The sequence below is a fragment of the Molossus molossus genome, unplaced genomic scaffold (assembly GCF_014108415.1).
Source record: "Molossus molossus isolate mMolMol1 unplaced genomic scaffold, mMolMol1.p scaffold_m16_p_7, whole genome shotgun sequence".
Lineage (NCBI taxonomy): Eukaryota > Metazoa > Chordata > Mammalia > Chiroptera > Molossidae > Molossus > Molossus molossus.
In genome coordinates, this window is record NW_023425401.1 from 41,188,447 (window position 1) to 41,215,812 (window position 27,366).

The following is a 27,366-nucleotide window of genomic DNA, read 5'->3' on the forward strand; positions in this document are numbered from 1 at the left end:
CTTATTAGATGCCACACTTTCCAGAGTGATGTACGTATATATGCAAAAATACCTGCAAATTAGATTTCAGACAAATGCCAAGATAAAAAATGCCCCATCCATCACATAGGTACTGTCATTTTTAGGGTTTAATTTTTTTTTTTCTTTTTATTTATTTATCCTCACCTGAGGACATTTTTCCACTTTTTTGTTCAGGTAGAGTGAGAGGAAGATAGAGAGAGAGAAACATCGACGTGAAAGGGACACATCGAGTGGCTGCCACCCACACGACCAACCAGGGCCGGGGACAAACTGCAACTGAGGTACGTGCCCTTAGCGGGAACCGAACCCGGGTCTCTCCGGACCACAGGCTGACACTCTAACCACTGAGCAAAACCGGCCAGGGCTTTAGGGTTTAACTTTTAAAGTAAGCAATACCATTTTTAAAGTAATAACTAATAGTGACTTGATTATTAGAGTTTTTAGAAAAATTCTTGCTCGGCTGTCAGATTCATAATGTTAACTGTGTGATATTACAGTAAATAATGAGCAAAGAATGTCCCTGGAAACATTCAAATGGAAATAATTCCTATTCAGACATCAATTCTGTAACAGATTTTTGAACACTTGGCCAATAAATTTAATCAGTGGTGTGCTGGTAAATGTTTAATAACCAACTCCCGCCCTGGTCAGTTTGGCTCAGCGGTTAGAGCATCGGCCCACGGACTAGAGAGGCCCAGGTTTGGTTCCCGCTAAGGGCACGTACCTTGGTAGCAGTTTGTCCCCAGCCCCGGTTGGGGTTGTGTGGGTGGCGACCACTCGATGTGTCTCTCTCACGTCGATGTTTCTCTCTCTCTCTTCCTCCCTCTCTCCCTCCTGCTCTATCAATATAAATGCAAAAATGTCCTCAGGTAAGCATAAAAAAAAATAATAATCACCAGCTCCAAAAAGAATGGAGGCCCAATTTGTAGTGTTTGCCAGTTTCCATGGTGTAAAATACTCCACCATGACCCATTGCAAACTAACAACCAGCTCTCAAAAATCCATGCTAGCCAACACCAACACATCACCCAAATATGGAGTAGTATTCATGATGGTTAGGAAGTTCACTTAAGAGGGTCGTTTACATGGGAACCAAGGAATTAGCTCATACGTAACAAGTAAATATAGATAAATGCTATACAAGTTTTCTAGGAAGGTGGCTGAAACAATTTTACAGTGAGCTAATACCACAGGTATTATTCACAAATCTTCCTCACAGAGCTGATCCTCTCTCTGCACAAGTGGCTGTATACACCAGTCTTGCATCATCTTCTTCTATACTGACCCCACTGTTCTCTTAACAGTCTTGCCAGACTGAACTGTTAACCTGGATAGGGGACCCTCTCTTTATTCATTTAATATAATTCATCAAGACATAATGGTTTTCTTCCCTAATTTTCCTCATAACACTGTTTTTTAAATATGTTTTTATTTATTTTTTAGAGAGAGAAGAAGGGGGAAAGAGATAGAAACATCCATGTGAGAGAGAAACATCAGTGGTTGCCTCCTGCACACCCCCTACTGGGGATCAAGCCCGCAACCCACAACCCAGGCATGTGCCCTGACTGGGAATAGAACTAGGACTTCTCAGTCCATGGGATGATGCTCAATCCATTGAGCCACACCAGCCAGGCCCTTATAAGAATATTATAACTGTCCTGGCCGGTTTGGCTCAGCAGTTAGAGCGTCGGCCCACGGTCCAGAGAGACCGGGGTTCGATTCCCACTAAGGGCACCTACCTCGGTTGCAGTTTGTCACCGGCCCCAGTGGGGGTTGTGCAGGAGGCAGCCACTCGATGTGTCCCTTTCACATCGATGTTTCTCTCTCTCCCTCTCTCCCTCCCACTCTATCTGAACAAAAATGAAAAAATGTCCTCGCTGAAGGCTTAGCACGCAGCCGAGGCGGCAGCAGCTTCCAGCTGAGACCCCTGGTCCCAGCCCAGGCCACTGCGGACTGTGGGCTCCCCGCCCCCTCTCGCATCCTCGCAAGCCTACCAGGATTGAGTCAGTGTCCATGTGTGCATGAACAGTGGACATGGACAACAAACTGGGGACAGGGCAGGGAGGGAGAAGGAGGTGGGAATCAGTGGGGGAAAAAGGAGAAACATCTGCAATAAAAATTAATTAATACAAAAAAAATGTCCTCGGATAAGGATTAAAAAAAGAATATTGTAACTTCCCATCTCCCTTCTTTTCAGTAAACCCACCACCCAGGAACAGACACATTCTCTATGAACAGGAGGCATTAACCATCATTTAATCATTTGCTTATCTGCTCTTTCATTTAGGAACAGAAAAACTAAGCTTTTAGGAATTACCATTTGGAAGGCTGTAGGAAAGCCAAAATAACCTCTTTTGTCTTACGTCCAGCTTTGAACTCCAGACTACCCCTAGACCACTTCACTGTTAATTCATAATGTTGCACTTCAAACCTGCTTATTTGCTAAAAGACAAGCTATTAAATGATAGTCATCAATTCTACAATCTCTCTGTAGGTTACACTAAAAAGGAAAATTACATTATTTCTATGGCTAGAAACAAGACATCCATCGTTAGACGAAAGAGTTCTGTAGACAGATGATGATAAGCATTCTGTGAATGGATGTTGGTAAATGTACTTAACGTCACTGACCTGTACATTGAAAAATGTAAACTGAAGATGGTAAATTTTATATTATGTGTACTTTACCAAAAATTTTTAAAAACAGAAATCTATTAAAGAGAAATTTTGACACACTCCTCTCCAGGACTTCAAGTAAATAATACACTATTTCTCCACATCCTTGACAACAAATAAGTCAAACAAAGACAAACATCATATGATTTCACTTATATGTGGAATCTAAAAAATAAAAAATGAATACACAAAGCAAAACAGAAACAGACCCCACAGACAGAGAACAAACTTATGGTTGACAGAGGAAAGGGGGTAGGGGATGAATGAAAAAGGTGAAGGGGAATAAGAAGCACTAACTTCCAGTTATAAAATAAAAAAGCCCCAGGGATATAATGTACAGTACAGGGAATATAGTCAATAATATCATAATATGTTCTATGGTGACAGATGGTTACCAGACACATTGTGGTGAGCACATCATGAGATATATAAAAGTAGAATCACTATGTTGTACACCTGAAACTACTATAGTATGGTATGTCAACTGTACTTTAATTTTTTTTTTAAATAGAAAAAGACAGATTTTTTAAAATAAATAAATAAAATAACATCCTTTACTATTGCCTGAGTTTCATTACAGATTTCAGACATAGGGGCACCGAGTGTTGAAAAATGATGTTTTTGCTCAGCTAGACATCAATGCTACATGTTCATTTTTGTAAAGGTCTCATATTCATTATAATTAATTTCATGGGCTAATAGGAAGGTAGATGGTTTAATCAGAAAACAAATGGTCAAAAAGTCAAACATACTGCATTCTTTGCCTCTCACTGGGTCAGGCAGGCCAGAGCAGTCCACTGCAGCATTCGGAATGGCAACTCTCCACCTGGAGCCGCTGCTATCACATTCCGTATATTCAAAGTGGTAATCCTTCTGCAAACAATTACAAAGACAAGCCTTTGTTAGAGCCACTTTTAAAGGGACAACTGTGCTTTCTCCATCACCCCCAACCCTGCCTGCAAGCTTTACTCTCTGGTTGACTCTCCTTCTCCCCCTACTCAAGCAACACCAAGTCGTTTTTTGACCAAAGATGCATCATGTCAGACACTGATTAGGTACTGAGGATAGATGAGGGACTGGACAGTCAATGATCTCAAGCTATGTCCACTGACCTTTAGTCTCACCATTCAACAGCAAATTTCCCTATTTCTTTCTTTTTTTTGGTATGTGCCCCTAGCGGGAACCGAACCTGGGACTCTCTGGTCCTCAGGCCGACGCTCCAACTGCTGAGCCAAACAGGCCAGGGCTCCCTATTTCTTTTGCAGAATTTTAGAGCTCTAAATAATTGATAGATAGGAGGATAAGAGCCAATTAACACCAGGAAATTGAATGCTGTCGCTGTCACTGTCCCAAGGTTTTCAAAAACAGAAATAAAAGAACCACTCCCATTAACCTAATGCTCACTCTGTTTACAGTTTAACAGAGGTGGTTGTCCAGTGGTTAGAGCGTCAGCCTGCACACTGTAGGATCTCAGGTTCGATTCCTGGTCAAGATCACGTACCTGGGTTGCAGGTTCAATTCCCAGCCCTGACATTGGGAGGCAACCAATCCATGTGTCTCTCTCACACTGATATCTCTCTCTCCCTATCTCCCTCCCTCCCTCCCTTCCACTCTCTCTAAACATCAATGGGAAGAAATATCCTCATGTAAGGAATATACATAGGTATAATAATCATCCAAATGCTAGTAAAATGCTACCAGTTTTTAAGCAGCTCTCAGGCTTAATACACATGCACCACAGCAGGCTGTCATCAATCACAGACCATAAAATAGGCATTTATAATAATTGACAAATCAAGACCAATCCACTTGTCTCTGGCCTTCAGTTGCTTTGAAATTTGCAGTGTCCTCCATTAGTCAGAGAACATGGCACACATGAGTCGTCCTAGCTCAGAAGAACAAGGACAAAAAGTCACTGGAGTATTTGAAGAATAAGAGAAGTTCCAAAACCTTCCCAAAATATTTTCAGTCCAATATCCTATTAATTCAGTTCAATGTCTAGGATGTTGCTATTCTACTTCATCCATTCTAATTGCTTCCCTTACCATATCAACTACAGGCGAGAACAGAAATGTCAAGCCATATCACCATTCAGGAAATCAGGTGTGGGAAGCAGGAAGGTATCCGGGTGTGTGCGTCTTTCTACATGGCAAGAATACCAGTTAAGAAATGGGTTATGCCCTGGCCGGTTTGGCTCAGCGGTTAGAGTGTCAGCCTGTGGTGCAGAGAGACCTGGGTTCGGTTTCCGCTAAGGGCATGTACCTCGTTTGCGGTTTGTCCTCAGCCCTGGTTGGGCCATGCAGGTGGCAGCCACTCAATGCCACTCGATGTGTCCCTTTCACATCGATGTTTCTCCCTCTCTCACTTTCTCTCTCTCCCTCCCACTCTATCTGCACAAAAAATGGAAAAATGTCCTCGGGTAAGGATAAAAAAAAAAGAAATAGGTTCTTCCCTGGCCGGTTGGGTTCAGTGGTTAGAGCATCGGCCCGACACCAGAGTCACGGGTTTGATTCTGGTCAAGGGCACATACCTTGGTTGTGGTTTGGCCCCTGCCTTGGTCAGGGTTGTGCAGGAGGCAACCAGTTGATGTGTTGCTCTCACATTGATGTCTCTCTCTCTGTCTCTCTCTCTCTCTCTCCACCCCCCCCATCTCTCTCCCCACTCCCACTCTATCTGAGATACTGGAAAAATATTCTCAGGTGAGGATTAAAAAAAAAGAAGAAACAGGTTCTGAGCCCAGCTGGCGTGGCTCAGTGGTTGAGAGTCAACCCATGCACCAAGAGGTCACTGGTTCGATTCCCAGTCAGGGCACATGCCCAGGTTGTGGGCCCAATCCCAAGTGGGAGGCATGCAGGAGTCAGCCAATCGATGTTTTCCCTCATCAATGTTTCTCTCTCTCTCTCCCTCCCCCTTCCTCTAAAATCAATAAAGAAAAATAATTAAAAAAAAAAAAGAAATGGGTTCTGAAGTCAGAAAGGTCTGAGTTTAAATTCACATCCCCAAACCACCCCCACCCCCACCCCCCACACACACACCAGAGCTATCTGCTTGTGAGAAGGGATTGAACAAAAAAGAAAAATAAAAAAGAAAAAAAAAACTCATGAACATGGACAACAGTAAGGTGATTACGGTGGGGTGCGGGGGTGGAAGAAGGTATGTGGGGGATAAATGGTGATGGAAAAAATTATACAATAAAATAAAGGGGAAAAATTATTAAAATTAATTTACATCCCATTCCTCCACATACAATCTATAATATTTGACAAGTCACATACCTCTCAAAGCATTCGTTGTTTCATTAGTAAACTTAGAATAATAATGTTTACTATCTTGTATGGTTATTGTAGAAATTAATTGAGATAATGCATGTAAAATGTCAGGCTGCACTGAGTTAGCATTTGATTAATGGAAGAATTATTATCCTTATTAACGACAGCAGGGATAGAGAGGATGGTACAGAGAAAGGAGCTAGTGGTGATACGGCAAGGCACAAACCACCTGGGTTTCTGCTTCCCTTGCTTTGATTTCTGCATATACATGAGATAAAATGAGAAGGGACTGTAAATTAGAGAAGGTGGGAATATCAGGCTGGAAGCAAAGGTCTTTATGTTACACTCTTGCTCTCCCCAGAAATAAAATGTAGTATATCCAACAGGCAATCATCTCTGGGCATTATTGTTCCCACTCAAGTTTTTGACAAAGTTTAGCAACAGATAATTTGAGATTATGTCCTTTGATAACTGCCTGGGTCTCAAGTATGCTTTACTGTTCATTAAGGGCAAATCTACATACTTAAAACAATCAATAAAAGCAGCCAAATGGGAGTGGCTTTCTAGAGGGAAGACTAGAGGAGGAAGAGAAGAAAGGGTGGGAGGAAAACAATAGAAGTTCACTGAATGTGACTACATACAAATGTTGAATTTGACTACATACAAATGTTGACCAGAAAGTCATAAACTAAAGGCAAACAACACCACAACAAACTGGTGAAGAAATAAGACAAAACAAAGGTTAACTGCCTTAAGAATACTGGGTTTCTAAAAATCAGTAAGGAAAAGAACAAATAATTATTTGGAAAAATAATCAAAGAACACAAAAATTCATTAAAGAAAAATACAAATGGTTAAGGAATATACAAAAAAGTTTTAAACCTTGTTAAAGAAATAAAATAATATGCCCAGCTGGTGTGACTCAGTGGTTGAGCATCGACCCATGCACCAAGAGGTCGCTGGTTCGATTCCCAGTCAGGGCACAGGCTCAGGTTGTGGGCCCTCCCCAGTGGGGGGCATGCAGGGGGCGGACAGTTGATGTTTTCTCTAATCAATGTTTCTCTCTCTCCCTCTACCTTCCTCTGTCTCTAAGAATCAATAAAGAAAGAAAAATGTTTTAAAAAAAATAAAATGATAATGTTCATCAAGCGGGTACATTTAAACTATTTTTTTAAAACTCTCTAAGGTGACAACAGTGCATGCAGTAAAATGAGCACTTGTGTGCTTCCAACGATAGAGTAAAGTGGTACAAGCTTCCTGGAGAAAAGTTTGTCGATATTAATCAAGAGCTACAAACTGTTCAAACTTTTGAACTCAAAAACCTCACTTCTGGCATCTAATTTAGGGGGGGAATGTTTAATGTGGTCAGTGATTTATGTGCAAAACTGCTCATCATAACTTTGGTATAGCTAGGGAGAGCATACTTAACAGTTGAGCATTAAAGAATCTTGCACCTACATTATTTATCTGGTATTTTTCATTTGTATTTACATCATTAAATACTTATAACAATTATGGGGCTTTGGAAGTACAGTTCATGTAATTCCCATTGTTCAAATGAAACTCAGTTTGGGTAAGTAATTTACCCAGAGACACCCAGCTAGAAAAGAGTATAGCCAAAAGCAAAAGTCAAGCCTTCTGTTCATTTACAAGCATTTTTGGTTTATATAATGATATTATGCTTAAAATAGAAGGTCACTGCTTTAAAATAGACAGTGGTGAAGATTTCTAACATAAAAACCTGATGGCTACAGAAATCAACAGTGATCATAAAGATGGCTCATATTCAGAGAGAATACAAGAGTCCACAGATGAGGGAAATGATTTGATTCCTCTTTCTTCCTGTATTAAGTTTTTTGTGACTGCTGCAAGTCATTACCACACTCTTACCTGCTTAAGACAACACAAATGTATCCTTTCACAGTTCTGGAGGCAAAAAGCCCAGTAAACATTGAGCACTCATTTGGATTCTTTTTTTATTATTATATTTTTATTTATCTTTATTTTATTTATTATTATTTTTTATTTTTATTTATTTAATTATTTATTTATTTTTGTTACAGATATTTCTCCTTTTTCCCCCACTAATTCCCCACTCCCCTTCCCTCCCTGCCCTGTCCCCAGCTTTGTTGTCCATGTCCATTGTTCGTGCATACATGCATATATTATCTCTCCCCCACCACCCCCTCTTCTGGGGATTGTCAGTCTGTACCCCACTTCCACATCTCTGGGACTACCCCATTCCTCAGACTGTTATGTACATTATATTCCACAAATAAGTGAGATCATGTGATACTTGTCTTTCTCTGTTTGGCTTGTTTCACTTAGGATAATACTTTCCAGGTCCCTCCATGTCATCTGAAAGGATAAGAGATCTTTCTTTCTTATAGCTGCATAGTACTCCATTGTGTATATGTACTACAGCTCTTTTATCCATTCGTCTACTGATGGACACTTAGGCTGTTTCCAGATCTTAGCTATTGTAAAAGTGCTGCTATGAACATGGGGGTACATATATTCTATCTGATTGGTGTTTCAGGCTTCTTAGGGTATATTCCTAGAAGTGGGATCAATGGGTCAAATGGAAGTTTAATTTTTAATTTTTTGAGGTAATAGTGTTTTCCACAGTGGCTGCACCAGTCTGCATTCCCACCAGCAGTGTACTAGAGTCCCCTTTTCTCCACACCCTCGCCAGCACTTGTTGTTTGATGATTTGTTGATGGTGGCCATTCTGACAGGTGTGAGGTGATACCTCATTGTTGTTTTAATTTGCATCTCTCTCATGATTTGTGATGTTGAGGATTCTTATTGGTTTCTTACAACTCTCAGGTTGTAAAATAGTTCAAAGATAAGGAAAGATGCAGGTCCCTATAGAAACTGAAAATTCAGAAAGTATACGAAACAGGACACCCAGTAATCCTTTCTGCCTATTTCAATGTCTTTCAAATTTTCCCTGACAAGGGGGTAGATTCCTAACAACTCTTCCTGCATTTCAAGGCTCCTGACAGTTTATCACCAAACATACTGATATGAGTCAGAGCACACTGACAAACAACAGAATATCCCCTCACAAGCCACACTCTTCAAATTATAAACTAGAGGAAGTGGTCGGCCCTACCCCACTCAAAGGATGACAGTGATTTAGACATGGCTGCAAGTCACAGAATGCCGGGGCCTGAAGACACTGCCCCAAATAACAAACTGATGGAATTCCCTGAAAACTTGACATTGTAAATATGTGGAAACCAGGAAACAACCTAAAGAGGAATAGAGAATAATTACTCCTCATCACCAAACACTTACAGAAGACTACCCCTCAACAGAAATCATAGTACACCACACACACATTCACAAATAAAGATACAGGCAAAAACTCTTAAATAACAGAAACTCAAATTGGTCCAGCCAGAGTGGCTCAGCGGTTGAGTGCCAACCCATGCACCAAGAAGTCGCCGGTTCAATTCCTGGTCAGGACACATGCCCAGGTTGTGGGCCCAATCCCCAGTGGGAGGTATACAGGAGGCAGCTACTCGATGTTCTCTCTCATCAATGTTTCTGTCTCTCCCTCTCACTTCCTCTTTCTCTAAAATCAATAAAGTGGGGGACTCAAATTGTGTTATCTGACACCTAAAACACAAAATGTCAGGATACACCCAAATAAATATTGGATGCCCACAGTGCCCACTGACAAAAACTCTTTCCTTGACCAATTTTTAGTCAGGCTCCTCTGAACTCTCTCCCCAATGAATCCTTCACTTTGGGGCTTCCATATTCATCTTTGCATCACTTAATTTTAGCAAGAATCCTGTCCTGTCAGTTTAGCAGAATTCTCCCCTTATGCTTCCTCTTAGGGATTTTCCATCCACTGACCTTCACCCTGCTCCTTGCCTATCAATCCCACCTGTTCATGCTATATAGAAATTGAGCCCAGTTCTGTACTGAAATCTCTTTGCCCCTATTGCAATAGTTCCTGAATAAAATCTGTTTTTACCACTTAACTACTGACCAGCTCTGGTTTTCCGAAGCCCCCAAAGACAAAGGTCATTTACACTATGAAAGCCTCACGGTACTCACGGAAAACATGGGGTACCATCTCCCAATTATAACAATTGTTATAGTTTAACTACAGATAAACTAGACAATGTTTCAAATAAATCACATATAAAAATAATATGCATAGCCCAGACGGTGTGGCTCACTGGTTGAGCGTCGACCCCTCTCCATTCCTCTCTCTCTAAAATCAATAAAAAAAAAATTTAAAAAATAAAAAAATAATAATATGCATATACACATAGACAACTTGAGATAATTTTGACAATATACATTTTATATATTGATATTTATATATCATAAATAATGATTTGTGCATATAGCAATGTATATTGTTTTATATATTAACATTAATATATATCATTCTTTACTATGTGGCACTTTATTAAATAAGTACTATGGACTGTGTATTATGGGGTAAATTTAAAATAAATATAACATATAGTCCCTGCACTCAATAAGCTTATGGTTTTATTGCAGGAGATAGAACACAAGCACACACACAATATATAATTTTATAAAGAAGCATAAAGATAAGGGGTTCAAAGTAGAACAGTGTCATCACAAGTCAGTGTGCAAATAAAAACTCTATCTGGGGGAAAATTACCAATAAAAATCCCTTAAACTCTCCCATAAAGTACAATGTTGTAGCACTTCTCAGTAAACTCATCATAGCCAATTTTTCCTTAAGCCCTCTATCAGATACCACTTACTTAGCACCCAAATGGCTTTCACGTTAGAGGCCATGCTTTCTAGAAAACTAAAGTATAATGTGTGTGATGTGAACTCATATTATTATGATTTCAGAGCCAAAAGAATTTCTGTGAGCTGGAAGCGCCTGCAAAGGCTTTGAGGAGAGAGCCCTGGAAGACGGGCAGGATTTGTAACTGTTCTAGTGCTTACCAGTTCCCTCAAAAATGGCGGGTTTGACAGGAGATGATAAACAGTGAGATCAAGCCTAGAGATAATATGCCTAAAGGTACGCAGTGAAATATATTAGCCTAAAGATAGATAGAGAGGTGAGTAAGTGAGCTAATGAAAGAACAAACAAAAGAATGAGCAAAGCTGCCTGGTCTTCTATACTGAGATGTGTTCATGGCAGTGGCTCACCCATGAGAAAATCAGTTCCCTGATGTTCCCTGCCTATCTTCCGCCATCAAGTAAGAGTTGTCCAGAGCCCTGGCCAGGTGGCTCCGTTGGAGCATCATCCCATACACCAAAAGGTTTCGGGTTTGACTGCCAGTCAGGGCACCACCTAGGTTGCAGGTTCGATCCCTGGTCAGTGTGTGTATGGGAGGCAACCAACTGATGTTTCTCTCTCAGGTATATGTTTCTCTCTCTATCTTCCTTCCTCTCTCTCTGCAATCAATAAAAACATATCCTTGGGTGAGGATTAAAAAAACAACAACAGTTGAACAGAGTTAATTGTAAAGACCCAATAGATGACCCCAAATTCTAGTACAGAATCTAAAGCAGTAGAGGTGGTAGAAGACCTCTGGCCTCAGAAAAGAAAAAAATTGCTGATACCTAAGAGAATACACACAGAGGGAAGGGACACAAAGAAGCCAATGTAATGCCTTTTCTTTATGTAAGTCTCATTCTCTTGGACTATTTATGTGAAATGTTGAGAACAGCATAGTCTCGTATATGATGAGACTGCATTCCTCGGGGAGAAACCCCACAAATTTAAGTGCTCAGCAATGTGCTTGGCACCCTTGTTTGAGAAGGTGAGACAGCAAGCAGGGGAAAGGTAGAGAGCCTGAGACTGTAGTGCATGGAACAAATATTTCAACTCTAATTCCACTGAGTAGTGTATACATCCTACTTTGTGGGACGGTCAAAAGCATGAGAATACTTAATGCAGACACACACACACCTTGTAATAAAAACTTCCTTAGCCTGAATTACCAAGTACATGAGCACAGCAGCACTGTGCAGAAATATTTATATTCAGATTTTTCTTTTATAAAAAACCTGAAGTTGCCATGGGAACCTAGGGCTAAGTAAAGTAATATGTGTCCGATCTATTTATGACACATCCTTTTCTCTGCATTTGCAGACAATTGTTTTTTAGAAATTATTTTGGAAAAGTTCATGTTTTGAACCTGACTTCAGTGTCTCTCTTTGTAAACAACATCTTAGAGGTACTCAGTTCGATGGGTAATTCAATATATGTATTTACTGAGCATCTCCCATGTGCCACTGTGTAATGCAGGGGATACCACAGTGAACAAAACAGCCCTGCTCTCACGGGGCTGACATTTTAGTGGGAAAGAAAGTGCACAGGGTTTCTGGGAAAGACCCTGCTGAGACCATTTGTCTGCTATGGCTCTCAATACATGTCTGTAAAGGGGTAGGCAACAAACTGGGAACAATGAACCTAGATCCCAATCTCCCCTCTGCCAGGGCTAAATTAAAGACCCTGAGCAACTCAACTAACTCTCTCATCTCAGGTTCCTCTTAATCTTTAAAAGAAAAATCTATGCTGTGGTATTATAGTCTGCATCTCATATTTTCATTGCTCTTGATCAAGGGAAACCAACCACTACCTGCACTGTCAAGGAAGGTTTCAAAATAGAATATTCTAAAACAAGTCTACCCAAGATATATTAATCTATATAATAGTAATCACCCATGAAGAAATGAAAGAAACTTTCAGAATAGAATATTCCAAAACAAGTCTGTGATATAATAATCTGTTTAATAATAATCACCCATGAAGAAATGAAACTTTCATAAAAGAACATTCCAAAACAAGTCTGTGATATAATAATCAGTATAACAATCACCCATGAAAAAGTGAAAGAAATTTTCAAAAATAATACATTCCAAAATAAGTCTATGATATAATAATCTGTACAATAATACTCATGAAGAAAGTAACTTTGATTTTCTCAAGAGACCTACTGCTAGACGATCCATAATAATGTCAATATTAGAAATATTAATTTGAAAACTGTCATAGACGTGACTGAGGAAAATGTATATTCTTGTATAAAGGCATATTTAAACACATGCAATCATTGTTTTATTATCTAATTACATTTAAACTTCCTGAATTAAATATACGTTTATTGCCCTGGCCGGTTTGGCTCAGCGGTTGGAGCGTCGGCCTGCGGTCCAGAGAGACCCGGGTTCGGTTCCCGCTAAGGGCACGTACCTCGGTTGCAGTTTGTCCCCGGCCCTGGTTGGTCGTGCGGGTGGCAGCCACTCGATGTGTCCCTTCACACTGATGTTTCTCTCTCTCTCTCTCTCTCTCTTCCTCTCTCTCCCTCCCGCTCTATCTGAACAAGAAATGGAAAAACGTCCTCGGGTGAGGATAAAAAAAAAAAAAAAAAAATATACGTTTATCTTATATGCATGTATGCACAACCAGTGGACACAGACATTAGTTTGGGGAAAGCAGGAGGGGGTGGGAGCACGGAGGAGGGAGTCAATGAGGGGAAAAAGGGGGGACATCTATAATACTTTCAGCAATACAAAAAATAAATAAAAAGGTAATAAACTAAAATATTAATAGTAGTTAAGGACAGTGGGAATTAGAAGTGATATGAAATTTCCTTTATACTTTTCTCTACTTCCTAAATTTTACATGTTGAATATATATCATTTATATAATAAAAATATTATACCAAAACAATAAAAATAAAAAACATACATGTATGTTTATCTCTGCTCCCTACAAACCTACAAAAAGAATCGAGTTTCTAAAGGGAGATGAGAGTAAAGGGATAAAAATACTAAAGGAAGACAAAAATAAAGAAAGTAGAAGTGAAAATGGTAACAGATGCAGGTGTCAATAATTCTGGGGGATGGAAGGCATAAAGGGAGCTTTATTGACTTATCAAAGCAAGAATATCTGAATGCTAAGGGCTACATCAGCAGATGATACCAAGGAGAAAGCTGATTTGAGCTGCAGAAACTCTCAGAATTGAAGACACCAAATCTCAGAAAGCAAACAAAATCTACAACCAGAAAGATTAGTTAAAAATGTGTTTGAGAATGCAGACCCCCTCCAATTCCCTTCCACATGATGACAAGAGACAAGAATTATTTCCTCTGGTAAAATAGAAGTAGGGAGGTTACAGATTCAGGGACATCCAGTGCAGCAAGTGGAACAAAACAACTCTTACTGAAAACAGGACATGGGAACAGCTATGCGCTGAATGATGAAATTCACCTCAGGGGCACTTCCCTATCCAGACTGAAACCTAAGCCCAGCTAACTCAATACCACTGCCCTCTCCATATGAACCACCAACATCTAGCAGAGCCACCTGCCTGCTCTCCCAAAGGAGCCCTCAGTGGATGACACTTCACTTGAGGACCATTACCCATACAATTTCAGCTGATTTTTACATCAGCTTACCCCAGAATTGAGATTAGCTGGAATGTAACATTTACCCAAAATGCAATAATCATTTTGTTATTAATAATAACACTAAGCCCAGCCAGTGTGGCTCAGTGGATTGAGAGCAGTCCCATGGACTGAGAGGTCCTGGTTTGATTCCCAGTCAGGGCATATACCTGGGATGCAGGCTGGATCCCCAGTAGGAGGCATGTAGGAGGCAGCTGATCGATGTTTCTCACATCGATGTTTCCTATCTCTATCTCTCTCTCTAAAAAAAAATCAATGAAAACTATTTTTAATTAATAATAACACTGATATGGAAGCATGGAACAGACTGATGCATCTCAGAGGGGAGAAGGAGGGGGAGCAGGAAGAGATTAACCAAAGAACTTACATGCATATGTACATAACCCATGGACACAGACAATAGTGCAGTGAAGGCCTGAGGATGCATGGGAGTGGGATGGAGGGGGGTCAATGGGGGGAAAAAAGAGGGAAATACTTTTAATAAGAAAGATAAATTTAAAATAATAATAATAATGACAACACTAACAACATTTGCAGAATCCTATAAGCTTTCCAAAATAAGTTTCATAACCATGTCCCACTTGAACTGATCCACAGCATAGCCCTGCATGGTAGGCAAGTATCTTACCTCCATCCTCAAGGCCATGCCCTATTTTAATTGTCATATTCTGCTGCCTGATGACAACCACCATATCCTAACTGGTGTGCCTCTTCTGCTCTTGCCCACACCCACGACTCTCTGCAGCCAGTTGTAATCTTGTCATCCCTGCTCAGAACCGTGCAACAATGTCTGGCTGACCTGGGGATAAAATCTAGAATCTCAGCACAGCATAAGAGGCCTTTCTTGATTCATTCTCCATCTGCTTCTCCAAGTTTTTTTTCTTCAACCTTCTCATGTATGAACTATTGAAACAGCATTGCTATACTCTTCCTGGGCCCCAGGCCCTGACTTTTCTCTGCCTAGAAGCTATCTCCGCTCCCATCTTGTAATAGCATAAGGACATCTGTGTAATAATACAGCAGTGGGGAGCAAGTGCTCCTTCAGGCCATCCCTGACATCTGCAGGGTGAGGCAAGAGTGTAAATTGAGGTGCCCCTTCCTCTTCTATACCCAGCTCACACCATAAACAGTCTCGTCACACACGAGTGGTGGCTCCAGCGCCACATCCAAGGTCTGTCAGTGTCCCTCTTGCAATAACACAGTCTACAATCAGAGGGCTCAACCCTGGAAAAGCCCAGGAAGGCCCTGGAAGCAGATCTGGACCTTTCATTTTTATCCTCACCCGAGGACTTTTTTTGCATGTATCTTCAGATAGAGCGGGAGAGACAGAGGGAGGGAGAGAGAGAGAGAAACATAGATGTGAGAGAGACACATCGAGTGGTTGCCACCCACACGACCCCAACCGGGACTGGGGACAAACTGCAACTGAGGTACATGCCCTTAGCGGGAACCGAACCCTAGAACTCTCTGGTCTGTGGGCCGACACTCTAACCACTGAGCCAAACCAGCCAGGGCAGATTTAGACCTTTTAAGAACATAATTCCAAAGTCATGCTTCCTAGTGTACAGTATGAAAGGGTGTGGGAAAGGGGGACACGACACCCAGGTGGGCATCTCCTTGACCATCAGATTGAAGGCAAGAGGGAGAACACAGCAGGAAAAGGACCAGAATGGGTCCCTCTACAGCAGGGACCAAGGTAGCGGCCCCTCTTGTTTGGTCTAAAGATGGACTGATCTCTATTGCATAACAACATCCAAACTAAAGCACAATAAGAAAGATGTTTACCACTTCATAAGAGAACTTCCTATGAGAGGGTAGAAGGTACCCAAAGAGAAGATCCAGTGCCTAAGTACTTACCAGCGGGCAGATACAAAAAAGGTTCTGCTACAAAGTGGATCAAGAACAGTGGGAACAGTACAGTGTGAGAAAGAGAACAAGGAGTTGACAACACACTCTGCTGACTTCACACCCGGCTCAGGGAAGGGCAACTCTGCACTGGAATCCAGCTAAGCCACTGGCAGAACTCAGACAGCAAAGATTTTTCAAAATACAATTTAAATTCAAAAGCTAATAATCGTCAATGCCACCACTTCGAATGGAGCTTTACTGAGTGCCCACGGAAGCAGCACAGGTGGTAGTGGCTCTGAAAATTTTGATATCCAAGTCATGTTTTTGCTTGCAAATTTTGTGAGCTAATTAAAAATAAGCTCATTATTTAATATCTTTGGCAATCAACTGACCCTATAAAAATCTCTCAAATTAACCGAAATTTTTATAGTACAATCCTAATAACACCTATTCTCATAACTCCAGTCCTAGAAAACAACTTAAAATATCTATTAAAATTGTTTCTTTTTAATCAGAGTAGATTCTTGCTGTTCTGTGTGGCTCGCATCTTTTTCCCATTCCTTCAGGTAACAGCATCCCCCTTGACCTCATTACCCTTTGGGAATGATTCTGAGATTCCATGCAGTTATGATTGGGCAGCCAGTCACTGGATGCCAGGCCCTAACATGGACATGTCACCCGGCCAATTTTAATAAGCTACTCACTGGTGGTAGCCAAGATGGAGAAAACCCACCACAGCCTCTCTTTCCCATGCTGCACAAAATGCAGAAAACACGATTGGGCAAAATAAATAATAGCAGGAGGACCAGGGAAGAAAAGTCAAAACTTGAATAATGACTAGTGAGTTTGCTGGTTTCCTTTTTTCCTTTATCTCCGAGCTTTGAGCTGAAGGTGGGCCTAGCGAGGGAAGTGTTCAGTAGGTGTATACTGTACAAACTCCAAGAGAATCCCATCTTTCTGGCCAGACAACCAAGAAAAAGCATCCCTGTTAGCTGGATAATGGTGGTGGTGAGGGAGGGGCACCATGTGCTTCCTTTTCTCCCTTCCAAGGCCAACACCAGATGTGGAACTGCATGGATGCCCCCACAGGGACACAGGCACTTGATAACCTGAGAGAAAACCTGACTCTCTGGGTCAAGGGACCGGAACAAGGGACTCCTGTGGTCCAAAGTTCCGGAGAAAATACTTGCTATTCTTTTTCTCCCTTCTTTCTTTTGTCACTTCACCGTAGTCCGATAGAATTGCTTGAAACCCTGGAGGCAAAACTATGCAGTAATCCATCTTCTGCTCAGAGGAAATATAAAAAGGAGTCCCTGAGAAAATACCCGAGTCATGGAGAAGGGGGTCGATCTCCCAGTTGTGTCTATGAACCAGCACAAGCCCCAGGTTTACCTTCAAGCAGGGCGTGTGTGGAACAAAATCAAAGAAGCACAGCACTGTCACAGAGAACTCTACGGGACACCACCACTCCACTAAACCCTGAGCAAGGGGCCAACAGCTCCTCCCATCCCCAATAAACAACAGCGAAAGCTTTAAAAACTGAATTAACCACCCCATACTGAAAGTGCCCTGTGGGCTGAGCCTAACCAGGTCAACTGGCTGCTGAGGCAAACGAAAGCTCTACAGAATTAAAAAGAACCCTGAGTCTCACAACATAATTTTTAAATTGAGGTATAACTGACACATAACATTATATATTAGTTTCAGATGAATAACACAATGACTCATATTTATATATATTGTGAAATGATCACCACAAAAAGCCTAGTAAACATCGTCACCCAGTTATAATTTTTTTTCCTTGTGAAGAGCACTTTTAAGATCTACTCTCTTAGAAACTTTCAAACATGCAATACAGTATTATTAAGTATAGGTACCATGCCATGCATTATATCCCCATGGTTTGTTTATTTTATAAGCGGAGTTTTGCACTTTTTGACTGCCTTCACCCATTTCACCCACCTCTCCGCCCTCCGCCTCTGACAACCACCAATCTGTTCTTTGTACTATGAGCTCAACTACACGATATTTTAAATGTCCAGAATACAATCCAAAATTATTTGATATACAAAGAACCAGAAAAATCTGACCAATACTCAAGAGAAAGACAATCACCACAAGATAATCCTCTAAATGCACAAATATATTAGAATAATCAAAGAAAGAATTTAAAGCACCTGTTATAACCATCCCTCATGAAGGAAATGTGCTTCACGACCTGCGGTCCCCAAGGCTGCCTCATATTTCCACCAATTCTTTGAGCTACTTACTGCAGGACTACATCTAATAAACACCCTGTTTTTGAGCTTAAATACTTTGAGTTGAGTTGCTGTCACCTGCAACCGAGGGTGCTGGCAGATAGTTGAGACGGGGTAATTCGATGAAACCAGCTCATACTCACACATGTCTCAAGTCCCAGATCAGTAGATGAGTGTGTTGGTGATGATAGCTGTTATCCACTACTGATTAACAGACCATTGTGCTAAGTTCTTCACAAATATCTCAATGCTGTCCACCACTTAATGAGGTAGAGCTTTTCAAGATAAGGACACTGGCAAAGAGTTAAGTAAACTTCCAATGCCATACAGCTGATCGACAGCAAAGATCAGAATCTGTCTGCCTAATTCCAAAGCATATCATCATGACTATTATAGGTCCCTTGTTAGATCCTGGGAGCTAATGACAAACCTTAAAACTTTATAAGCAAAAATCAGAATAAAAATGTATGCTTTACCACCCCTCTCTGAACTCCACAGAAAGCAGAATTTGGCTGGCAATGATTCCTCTCACCCAATCCCTCCTGTATCTCCCTGTGCTCTTGGTACTGTCACAACCCTTTTGGGAGAACCAATGGCCTCAGAGTAAATTTAAAAATAATTCTTCACAAGTTACTTGCTCCAAAATATCTTTATTTTCTACCATAAATCTAATAATTATTTAGCTTTGTCTATTTTCCTATGTTGGTTTTAAAATAACATTTAATATTTTTTTCTGATTACACTGCAATACATGTTCAGTGTGAAAGTGTAGAAAATATGGAAACAGCCTTGGCCAGTTTTCTCAGTGGTTAGAGCACTGGTTCATGGACCAGAGTCACGGGTTCAATTCTGGTCAAGGGCATGTACCTCAGTTGCAGTCTGGTCCCCAGCCTTGGTTGGGGCCATGTGGGAAGCAACCAATCAATGTGTGTGTGTCTCTCTCTCCCCCTCCCACTCTATCTGAAGATAAATGGAAAAGTATCCTCCAGTGAGAATTAAAATGTATATACACACACACACACACACACACACACACACACGAAATTAATATCAAGCAAAAATAACCACTGTAGGATGTCAGTCATATTTTAAGCCTATTTTTTAAATTGAGATATCATTTACATTATCAAGTTTTATTATGAAAGTAATAAATAGTTACTCTAGAAAAATTAGAAAATACAGATAAGATTAATTTTTTCTGCAGCTCTCTCTTGATTTTTTTTTAAGGTGGAAGCAAGACTTTTGTTTTTGTTAACACCATTTTTGTTGTTGTTGAAAGTATTACAGATGTCCCCCTTTTTTCCCCATGGACCTCCTCCTTCCCGCTCCACCCTCTCAGCTTCCACCCCTCCCAGCCCCCGCCTTCCCCAGCCTAGTATCCATGTAGACTGGTTGTGCATGTATGCATATAAGTTCTTTGGTTTATCTCTCCCCCACCACCGCCCATCCCTCTGAGGTTTGTCAGTCTGTTCCCTACTTCCATGATTCTGGATCTATTTTGGTCGACAGCTTATTTTGTTCATTATGTTCCAGAAACAAAATATAATACAATTCTCTGTACCTAGAGATGAATTAAGACAAAAAATAAAAGGCACACTAGTTAGAAATTATAAAGCCTATCTGCTTTACTCTTTCCCCCCATACTATGGGCATACTTTCTTTGTAGAAAAAATAAATACTTTTTCAGTGCTCTCTCACACCCTTCTCATGATAAACTCAGAAATGTTAAGTGGACAGATTACTCATAGTCTAAGAAGGAAACTGAGATCAACTTGATTCTACGCCCAGCACCACCATTTTTCCAGCTGTGGGCCTTAAGTAAACCACCTGATATCTATGAGCCTCAATTTTCTTGTTTATCAAAGTAATAAACTAATATCTTCTCTCTTTATCTTGTAGGACTGTAAGAATAAAAGTAACTGAAATCACTATACAAATATGAGATAGACACAAGCTATGGTTAGGTTTGTTTGCCAGGGAAATCTAACTGAATTATTATATTTCAGGCCAATCACTTACTAAGCTCTAGAAAATAAGGACTGTAGCTCATTGCAGTTTACAAAGATGTTTCACATATACTTCCTGACTTGATCCTCATGGCAACAATGTGAGGGAGGTAGTACCTCATTTCTTCAATTCTAAGATGCAAATTTGAAGATTTCTGAAATTCATACCAAAAGAAATTTGTCACTAGCTGTGCAGAAAAAAGTCACAGTCACAGCCTGTGCAAACTTAACAATAGGTCGATTATACATTCATTTGATTATCACTTCAGTTGAGTTATTTGTATCTCAAGAGTTGAATTTTAGCTTTATTTGTTACTTACAACATGTAAAACAAACAAACCTATCCAATGAAGTGGCATGGAAACCAAAAATAAATGTGCAAAAGGCCACCCCTCCCACAAGAGGTAACGCCATTCGAGGGGCAGAAATCAGAATTCCCTGAGAACATCCCACAGAAGTGTAAAAGCCAGAACAGAACTACTTTGTACATCTTGAAGGACTGTCTCTCAGATATTATCTGCCATACACTTCTTAATAACTCCAAAGAGACAGTGTTTAATTACAAGGGACAAAACCATGAGTGTAATCCAGTAGAAAAAGCTTTTAGGGATATTTATAAAACAAGGCTCAAATCATTTGCATTAGAAAATACAAATTTTAAAAACAAACAGAAACAATAGGAAATGTGAAACCACCGTCCAGCCTTAACTACGTGACACTCTAAGACTGACTAAGTATATACAGTTGACCCTTGAACAATATGGGTTGGAACTGTGCCGGTCCACTTACATGCAAATTTTTTTCAATAAATATACAGTCAGCCCTCCATATCCCCAGATTTCCCAACCACAGATGCTACCAGCTGAAGATGGAAAACGGTGTTTCTGATCCCTTGTTGGGAATCTGCGGAAGTGGGAGCAGACTATATGGATTGTTCTATCCCATTTTACATAAGGGACTTGAGCGTCTATGGATTTGGGTATCCGCAAGGGAGCCCTGGCATCAACCCCTGTGGATACCAAGGGACAACTGTAGTTAGGTTTGGGGGTAGTCAAAAGTTATATGCAGATTTTCAGCTGCGTGAGGGTGAGAGCCCCTAATGCTTGCATTATTCAAAGGTCAACTGTAAATTACCAGATGCCTAAACTCTGCTGAGCCAGGGCATGAGCCAACAAAAGGGAAAAGTCTTGGGGGTGACTAAAGCCGGCATGTAGAGAGAATAATAAAAGAGGAAAATTACACAGAGACCAATGTCATGGAAGGCAAGACAGAGGCTGTGTCAGGGCAATACAAACCAGAATCTTAAATGCAAGATTAGGAAGAATTGTGTCACCCAATCTTATGAACTGCTGATGGAAGTCATTCAGAAGAATGTTTACATATTTCAGATGAAGGCACAGACTGTCATGGACACAATATTAAAGAATGACATATAATTAAGTAGTTACATTTATACTATTGTTGGTTGGAAAAAAATTATTGTACATTTAAGAGTTCTCTCATCCTTCAAAAAAGTTAATAAAACTCTTATTTATTTTTAAAATAAATGGTGCTTTAGAGTTGAGGAAATAGGGTATTGTGAGAAATCTAAGAATCAAGATTTCTGAGATCCGGCACCATGCTTAAGGCATAGCCAAGAGCAAAAAAATAGCACAAGTAAAATTCTGTCTACACCATCTCCCAGCTACTAATGTTAGCAATTTACTTATTACTGTGTATTAGGGGTGTTTGTTGTATTATTGTGCTTAGCACTTCCAGATCCCCACCCCTTGGCAGGCTTCCTGTACTTCTTCCCTAGTCAGCTCACCCTCCCATTCTCCTCACAATTTTGAAATTAACACTAAAATTTTTAAGCCATATACTAAAGCTCAGTCCCTCCACTCAACAGATAACCTTGCATTCTATCTCAATAAAGAAATGAAAGCTCTCCAGGCAGGAATTTCCTCAAATTGTCTCCGTTCTTCGGCGTGCCTCTGTGCACAAACATTACTCACCTGCTTGCCTCCTTCCCTTGCGTCTCATGTAATGCATCCTTCCTACTTTACAAAATGAGTACATCTGACTGTTCAAATCTCATCCTATCCTCAAATTTGTTCCATTATTTCACCTCTCTCTTCCTTCTGTTCTCTCTCGCGCGCCCACTCTCTCTCTCTCCCTGCTCTCTTCTCAGCCTATAAATTAGTCATGTCTCTTCCATTATTACAGAAAACAAAATTTCCACTGACCCTGTGTGTTAGTAATTCATCATTTGCTCCTCAGATCCATTCTCCACCCTTACTTGCCCCAAGTTAGGCCCAGAGAGGCTGACGTCTCTGGACTATATCATTCAAGTTCCTTTGTCTTCTGGATTCCGGTTACGTTCATCCAATTAGAGGCACTGGCAAGAGAATGGAGGGGAACATTCATCTCCCTTCTACCTTCCCCAGCTACTGAGCTTTTATGACACCACTCCCCAGCCCCCACACTGCCCCTTCAGGCCCATGAAGGCTAACACTTTCCTGATTTGTTCCTGCCTGCCCGTTCCCTTAAAGTCAATCCACATATCCAGAAAAAGTTTCTCTATTAAATTCTATTCAGGTGAACTTTCTGTGTGAATTGTTTCCTGCCAGGATTCTGAATGATAATCATGTCCCCGTCCAGGTCATTTCCATTCCTTCCCAACTATGCTTCCTGAAAGAGAAGTCTGTACTCAGACCTAGAGGGTCTTATGCTAAGGGAAATAAGTCAGACAGAAAAAGACAGATACCATATGATATTCCTTATATGTGGAATCTAAAGAACAATATAAACAAACAAAACAGAAACAGACTCATAGACAAAGAGAAAAGACAATGGTTGACAGATGGGCGGGAGACTGGTGAAGGCTGGGTAAAAAAAACTGAAGGGATTACAAAGTACAAACTGGTAGTTACCAAGGAGTCAGGAGGCCCTGGCCAGTTTGGCTCAGTGGTTAGAACGTCAGACCAAAGAGTCACAGGTTCAACTCCAGTCAAGGGAATGTACCTGGGTTGCCGGTTTGATCCCCAGCCCAGGTCAGGGTCTTGCAAGAGGCAAACAATTGATGTGTCTCTCTCACGTTGATTTTTCTCTCTCCCTCCCTCCCTCCCTTCCACTTTCTAAAAAAAAAAAAAAAATCAATAGAAAAATATACTTAGGTGAGGATTAACCGAAGAGTCATGGGTATGTAAAGTACAGTACAAGGAACATAGTCAATAATATTGACATAACTATGTATGGTGCCAGGTGGCTACTAGACTTATCAGGGGATCACTTCATAAATTATATAACTATCTAACCAGTATGCTGTATACCTAAAAATAATACAATATTGAATGTCAACTGCAATTAAAACATACAAAAATATTTTTTAAAAGAAAAAACTATACTGACTATCTCTCATTATGGTCTCTTACTCACCTCTCTACTCACTATGATCTGGATTCTGCCCCCATGAATCCACTAAATTTCTCTCTTAAGTAGGGCATTCAGGACTATTTATGATCTAGCCCTGTTTACCTTCTAGCTGTGTCTCCCACCATCTGCCCTTCAGCCATGTGCTCCAGCCATAACAAGAGCCCCTGTCTGTCTCAGGCCTCTTACAGGATTCCCTCTACCCAGAGACTCCTGCTCTGTTTCAGGAGCCTAGTAAAACCCTACTCATTGTGCAAGCCACGACTCTGGAAGCAGCGCCTGCTGGGTATTCTTCCCCCACTCACCCATCCACCACTGCACAGAACTCATGTTCCTCACTTGCACCCCCAGCTCCTATATGTAACTCTGGCACTCATCACATTATATCCCTGCAATTTACCTGTAATCCAACCAAACAGTTATCTCTTTCAAAGAAAAATGACCCCTAAGTGCCAGAAAACAGATCTTGAGGAGGCAAAAGCTTATGTAATCGCCCTTTGTTGAGAAGGCATTCCAAAGGAAGAAACTGTAACACGATGGTATTAGTGTAGCAAAACACATCTACAAAAGGCCCAGTAAAAACACTATATAGAAGATTAGAAATGGTACAGCTGTACAGGGCACTCACCATGGATGTTCCCTGCAGGACTGCAAGTTGCTTTGGATGAGTCAGTGAGTGGATGTGAAGGTCTAGGACATTATTTTCCACTACTGTAGACACTGTAAACACTGTGCACTTAGGCTACACTAAGTGTAAACCACATAACTAAGTCAAACACAAGAGAAAAATGATGCCATCAAGAGGCACAGTAAACGCAAGATGTATGAGGCTACTGTCAGCATAACACAGCATAGCATTTTTTAGCAAGTAAAAAGAGTACACTCCAAAATAATGATATGTTACAGTACAGTAAATGCATAAACCAGAAACACAGTCATGATTATAATTTTCAAGTATTCTGTACTGTACGTGCTATACCTTTACACGACTGGCAGCGCAGGTGTGCTCCAGCAGCATCACCATGTGCACGTGAGCCATGCACTGCTGTGACTTCAGGTGGCTATGTAATCTCTAGATGACAGGAACTTTTCAGCTCCATTATAATCTAATAAGACCGCCCTCATATATGCAGCCCATCACTGACTGAAATGTTATGAGGTAGATGACTGTACAGTTCTAGAAAAATAATAGGCACCTGATTAATATTGACTAACTTATTAGAAGAATGTGTATCTTTGCCCAACTGATAAATCCAAACCTCTCAGTGGGTAAGGCCATTAAAGGCATAAATGCCATAAATGGTACCATGCTGCAGCTAATACTGAGGCTCAGAAGCAGAATTAACTTTCTAAAAATTAGATGATGAGACACCAAAGTGTTGCAAATAACTTCAACTGCTTTATAATTTCTTCCCTTTCAGAGACAAGTCTAATACCCAAATCTAAGATGTTTTATTTGTCAATGAATGTTTCTCCATTGTCTGAGAGGGACAATCATCATGCAGGACTGTCCCCACTCATCTGATCCAGATTAATCTTACAGTTTAAAAATGAGAAATACTGCCCTGGCCAGTTTGGGTCAGCAGTTAGCGTGTCGGCCTGAGGACCAAAAGGTCACAGGTTTGATTCCCGGTCAAGGGCATATATCTGGGTTGCAGGTTCAATCCCTGGCCCCAGTCAGGGTTGTGCAGGAGGCGACCAATTGATGTGTCCCTCTGTTTCTTTCTCTCTTTTTCCCTTTCTCCCTCCCTCTGTCCTTCCCACCCTCCCTTCCACTGTATCTAAAAATCAGTGGAAAACTATACTCAGGTGAGGACTTACACACAAATTAATTAATTAAATAACTAAAATTAAAATATAAATGAGAAATATTGCCATTTGACCTAAACACTTCTTTTAATAGTAACATAACCATTGTAGAAATGGATAATTAGAAAATACGTCTTCCATTGGATCCAAATTCTACACCATATTAATAAAGAACAACTGCCCTGGCCAGTTTTGCTCAGTGGTTAGAGCGTCGGCCTGCGGTCCAGAGAGACCCGGGTTCGGTTCCCGCTAAGGGCATGTACCTTGGTTGCAGTTTTTCCCCGGCCCTGGTTGGTCGTGCGGGTGGCAGCCACTCGATGTGTCCCTTTCACGTCGATGTTTCCCTCTCTTTCTTCCTCTCTCCCTCCTACTCTATCTGTACAAAAAATGGAAAAATGTCCTCGGGTGAGGATAAAAAATAAATAAATAAAGAGCAACTAATCAAATGCCCACACTTGCCATCATAGCGCCCACCCTCCGGAGCACCAGTGCAGCTCAGTATTGCAGCGTGTGCATCCTAACATTCCCCCACACTCACTCTACTTTTGTATCGCTCACTGGCATCTAGGTAAGCCCAAAATTATGTAACCTGGAAAAAAGGACAGAAATAACTCCCACAGTCCCTTTTCTGATTAGAAGAAATCTAAATCAATTGTGATCCCAGACACGTATTAAACTAAGCAAATAAGGCAGGATTATCAGTTGGCTGTTTCAACCTTAAAGCAGAAAAATTAGCTTGTGTCCACAGCTTAATTCAAGTGCAATCACGTCTGCCAGAGTCCTTGATAATGATGAGTGAAAAATCTATGTCCACATAACATTTATACCTTTCATTTAGTCCAATCCCCTACCGGAACCTAAGGCTTGCAGGCATCTTCAAATGTAATCCGTCTCCTACCCCACAGGCAAGATAATATAAAAAAGATAGGAGTTTCCCTCAGAGCTACCTTCAGAAGTCATAGAGTTAGTCTCTTCTTCCTGATGCCAGAGAGCAGCACCCCACTGCAGGGCAGTCTCCATCCCACCAGCGCTGAGCTGTGACCAGCAGTTGTTCCCCACAGGCTCCTGGCTGTGCTCCATTATTGGGCAACCCAAACCTCATCAAAGTGAGCTCAGAGGGGTACTTGGAATTCTTCCATAGTATCACATCATTGAATTACATTCTGCATTAATAAAGGCTTCATGATCTTTCCATAATGGCCTGTATTTACACTTACTGTTATATATCTACTCACAGATGATACTGTGGCAACCATCACCCTCTTAAAAGTTAAATTTTAAGGTGAAGTTCTCTCTTGATGTTTTTATTAAAATGCTTCTGCTTAAACATTTGTTTTGATTTCCTTAGCACTGAATTTTAAGGGCATTGTTAAAAGAAACCATATATCTGCAACTATATTCTTGGCTACACTAATTTATCTTTTAACCAAGAGGCAGAATTATGTAGTTGATAAACACAGGACTCTGAAACTAGGCCTGATTTGATTAATGGGTGGGTTGCTTAACATTCTGTCAACTATAAAGTAGCAATAATAAGAGTATAGTCTTCACAGAACTGTTGTGAAAATGAAATGAGTTCATGTGCAAAAGTACTTAGGGCGGCACCTGGATCATAGTAAACATCATGCAAGTACTGACACT

General features: G+C 40.8%; 1 protein-coding gene across 1 annotated transcript in view; it reads right to left on the reverse strand.

Moving 5' to 3' along the window:
- The window catches only part of ELAPOR2 (endosome-lysosome associated apoptosis and autophagy regulator family member 2), a 211,648-nt gene that overhangs the window by 126,165 nt on the left and 58,117 nt on the right, over positions 1 to 27,366 (reverse strand). The window contains exon 2 of the mRNA XM_036247350.1: positions 3,450 to 3,570. Coding sequence (XP_036103243.1) covers positions 3,450 to 3,570 — 121 coding nt within the window. The remainder of the gene's footprint in view (positions 1 to 3,449; positions 3,571 to 27,366) is intronic.